Below are 4,440 nucleotides of genomic sequence, written 5' to 3'. Positions count from 1 at the left end.
TTTTTTCATCTTCAGTTGTCTCTGATGCAGCTTATACAAAATAATTGTTCTGTTAACTAAATACAACTCTGCAATTGCAAAAAAGAAAAAGTTGCAACTGTTTTGTTGATATTCTGAATGCTAAGTAAATACAATTTCTTAAATTAAAAAAATTAAAAAAAACAGAGCATTATTGTCTTACATCTTCTGTAATTTTTTTTTTTTTGGAGAGATTTTCACTGTAGGGCGCGTGCGCTTGCCAGACAGACAGAGAGAGACATAGAGACAGAAAGCGAGAAATCACCCCCCAGGGGGGATGGTCACGCCGCAATCCCTTCTCCTCCATTCTCCTCTTGGGATCTTGGGCACGCACGCACACGCACCCGGCATGAGTTTTAAGCCACCGGGTCCGGGACGTGAACCACGGTCAACTACGTGGGAGTCCAGCGACATAGCCATTATGCTAACTGCTGGTCCCAAGATAGGTTATTAAGTCTTTAGTTCTGACACTCATGGAAAAGTTATTTTTTAATTAGAGAAGAAAAAAACAAAGTGGGCCTATATTTGTAAACATTTATTTTCTTGAACTGAAAAAGGCTTGCATCAGCACACATTGTACAGCCTTGCAAATTACACAGAAATTGAAAAGAAGGTTCCTTGTTCATAAGTGCAATGATCTTTGATGTCCAGTGATCCGCTGCAAACAATGAAAACAAATTTTAAACCACTTAAGTTTCCAGCACTCATCAAATGCATTTCCTTAGGTGACAAAATAATCCACAAGGAGGGGAATGCAAATAAGTGGCATTTAGCTATTGGAGGGACACTTAAAAAAAGTGGAAGTATTTTCCTGCCTAGAATGATTCCTATTCCCATTTGAATCTAAGTGGTTTGACTAAGAGGAGTTAAGAACATAATTTACTTTACACTCAGTGTTCATACTACCTAAACGAATACGGAAAGGACACTAAGGGGGGAGATTTCTGGATTTTCTGGAAATTGTTTCTGTGTTTGGAAGTTCAGGTGAAGATGATATGCTATTTGTGGGCTTTCGATAGCAGCCCAGTCCCCCGAAAAGATAGCACACAATTCTGACTTGGTTATTCCACTCCTGCATTCTTTTCCCCCCAAATTCTAAGTTGGGTTACACTGTGCTGGCTGCAAAAAGAAATACAGGTTGCAACTGGTTATAATCATTTTGAAGAATAATTTGCTGTACAATAGAGCTTTGGATCTGACACAAGAATTCAGAAGTATAAAACAAAATAACTATAAAAGTTAGGAGGCATTCGAACAGCATTTCCTTAAGAAAAGGCTGCTAACTCTGTATCATTCTGATGTGGGCTCCTACAGTCATGTGGGGGAAATGTGTATCTTTCTCCCCCCATTGCTGGATCACTGGCCTTTCTTGAAAAGCTGTAACACCATGACCACACATCCTGGGAGTCTCTATAATGTTAACAGAAGCTCCAAATACCAAGCCAATCAAAGATGGGAGAGGGCAGGGGGCTCATGAAGGCAAAGGGTCCAAAGGAGGCTGTTACTGAGAACTTGCCCTTTCCAAAATGTGAAAGTCATAGTGCTTCTTGCTTGTTCTCAGCTTAAATTTGTTAACTGAGTTAATTTGTTTCTTCAATGCATTCTGTGCAGCTGAAATGGAGGGGAATGTGGCCAAAACAGTGTATGTGGAGGCCAAGTCACTAGGTTTAGGACGTTCAGGGTTGACAGTGTTGTCTCCGCTGCCACAGCAGAGGGGGTGACGACGCAGCTGGGGCTGTAATTGGGGGTCCCGGAGCCACCGGATCTTGGCGCCAATTTTAAAGAGTTCCCCAAAAAGCTTCTCAGCTTCCATGCGAGTTATTCCATCTGGTAGTTCAGTAATTTCCAAGACCTTTCCAACAACTAGAATGGAAAAGAGTAGAATACATCCCTGTTACCAAATAAGTTAGATGAAAAGTACACAGATCCAAATACAACATGGGGCATGAACATAAACCAATGAAATCTACAAAAGTATAACTTACGGTCATTGTTTAAAACATTCCTACTGGGACCAGCAGTTGGCGTAATGGCAATGTCGCTGGACTCCCATGTAGTTAACCACGGTTCAAGTCCCAGACCCAGTGGCTTAAACTCACATTGGGCACATGTGCGTGCGTGCCCAAGATCCTGAGAGGAAAATGGAGAAGTGATTGCGGCGTGGCCTGCCCCCAGGAGGTGATTTCTCACTTTGTCTCTCTTTGTCTTTCTGGCGAGTGCATGCGCCCTATAGCAAAAACCTCTCCCCCCAATTTTTTTTAAAATGCTACTATTTAATTATTTAATTATAATTTGACCAGAGAGGGACAGAGTGAGAAAGAGAAAGGGAAAGCGAGAAAGCAAGCTGCCAGGTCCGAGGCTCAATTGGCCATGTGGGAGTCCAACACCCTTAGCCACCACGCTACCTGCTGGCCCCATACAATGGTTTCTTTAAATTAGGTGTGTGACCTTGGGCAAAGGTTTTTCTGAACTTCACATTCACACCGTCAAATACAGATTGACAGCACTTGTCCTAAGCACACCAAGCCTGTTGAGTGTAAAGTTCACGTACAAACTTTTTATTTTATTTTATTTTATTTTTTTGAGAGGTTATTGCTATAGGGTGCGTGCGCTCTCCAGACAGACAGAGACAGACAGAGAGATAGATAGAAAGCAAGAAATCACCCTCTAGGGGGGATGGCCATGCCACAATCCCTTCTCCTTCGTACTCCTCTCAGGATCTTGGGCACACACGCACACGCGCCCGGACTGAGTTTTAAGCCACTGGGTCCAGGACGAGAACCACGATCAACTACGTGGGAGTCCATTACACTAACTGCTGGTCCCAGTTCACATACAAACTTGCAATCTCTTTACTGCAGAAAGGCAGTTTTTCAGTCTCTGCCACATGGGTGGTAAGGACAACCATTTTCTTTTCCTTCCTTTCTCTCTCTCTTTTAAAAGTTTTTGTCATAGTGTATGTGTGCTCTTGATAGAGAGACAGAGACAGGGAAAGTGAGAAATCACCCTCTGCTCCACAGGGCGAATGGCCACGCCATAATCCCTTTCTCTCTGCTCTCCTCTCTGCATTTTGGGCATGCGCACACATCCACCAGCATATTTTTCAAGCCACCAGGTCCAGGACCCAAACCATAAAGTCTGTCATATGGGATCTAGTGCTTTAACCACCATGCCACCTGCTGGCCCAGTAAAGGCAACACTTTTCTAAAGAAAAAAAGAAGCTGAGAGTTATTTTTCTCATTCTTTTTCCATTCCTCTTGCTCTTTGAGCCTCCCACTCCTAATCCTGCCTACACCTTACAGTATAATCTCTCACATCTGATACAGGCGTAGGAAAAAGCACTCTCCCAGGAACCCCAAGTTAGAGATGACGTAGTTTCCTCTGACTTTCTGCAGGCTCTAGAAGAGCTGGGCCCACTGCTGATGTAAACTGTACACTCTCAGACCATCCCCTGTCAAGCAGACCCATAGCCAGGCCTCTCTTCAGGACTCACCTGCTTCTCCTGCTCCGAGGTCTGTGGATGCCGCCTTTTTAGCTTGTCTCCTTCCTCGGTTTCCATGCCTGCTGCCCGACTGACCCTGAAAACCCACAGAGAGTTGAGAAATAAAGTTAACAATACTTAAGTTTGTTTGCAGTGTTTAACAACTTGACGCCTAAATACATTTAGTCTAGGTTTTGTCCTTCAGGAGGAAGAAACCAACCCCAGGCCTTTTGGATCCTCCCTCTCTGGGAGAGATCATGTGCTGACTATTGCGCATAAACCAGGGTGGCCTAAGCCCCAGCCAATGCCTGTATTTGGGTGGTGCTAGTGAGTTACTAAGCAGCTAATCACACCCCCTCCCTGTGCCCTGCCACTGCTGGGACCAGTGATGACATGGACAAGCCAGTGTGCGAGGTGCAGCTTTCCTTGGATAGTCAGCAGGGAGGCCGGGGCTGCTCCATACTCGGCAACTGCAGCCAAGCCGAGGGGCTGGACAGCTCTGCCTTTCCTACCTGTTGGTTTGGAATGTGTCCGTGTAGCACAGCAGGAGGGTTGTACTGCAATGGCTGGCCGAGTAATGGATACCTGGCATCTCCTGAAAGTCAATACAAAATATTTCTACATTTCCCCCTTGACAGTAATAAAGTACTTCCCAGAATTGTCTAAACTGTTCAACGCCAAGGTGAACAGAAGAAACAGGTTTTGGTAGGTACCTGATATATTATGCCTTTTTTTTTTTTTTTCTGAAAGGGGGGGGGGCTCGCCAGACAGAGAGAGACAGAGATAGAAAGCGAGAAATCACCCCCCAGAGGGGATGGCCATGCCGCAATCCCTTCTCCTCCATTCTCCTCTCGGGATATTGGGCACACACACACATGCACCCGGCATGAGTTTAAGCCACCGGGTCCGGGACTCGAACGGCAGTCAACTACGAGGGAGTC

The 4,440-nt window shown here is 45.0% G+C and overlaps 1 protein-coding gene across 1 annotated transcript in view; it reads right to left on the bottom strand.

The window, feature by feature from the left end:
• Positions 1 to 537: 537 nt before the first annotated feature.
• The window catches only part of R3HDM1 (R3H domain containing 1), a 180,653-nt gene continuing 176,750 nt past the window's right edge, over positions 538 to 4,440 (bottom strand). The window contains 3 exon segments of the mRNA XM_027768764.1: positions 538 to 1,881; positions 3,512 to 3,596; positions 4,012 to 4,094. Of these exon segments, the coding sequence (XP_027624565.1) occupies positions 1,520 to 1,881; positions 3,512 to 3,596; positions 4,012 to 4,094 (530 nt within the window). The 3' untranslated portion in view covers positions 538 to 1,519.

The sequence above is a fragment of the Tupaia chinensis genome, unplaced genomic scaffold, assembly GCF_000334495.1.
Source record: "Tupaia chinensis unplaced genomic scaffold, TupChi_1.0 Scaffold147433_1, whole genome shotgun sequence".
Classification (NCBI taxonomy): Eukaryota; Metazoa; Chordata; class Mammalia; order Scandentia; family Tupaiidae; genus Tupaia; species Tupaia belangeri.
The sequence above is the reverse complement of the archived record's forward strand: the minus strand, read 5'-3'. Positions and strand labels throughout refer to the sequence as shown.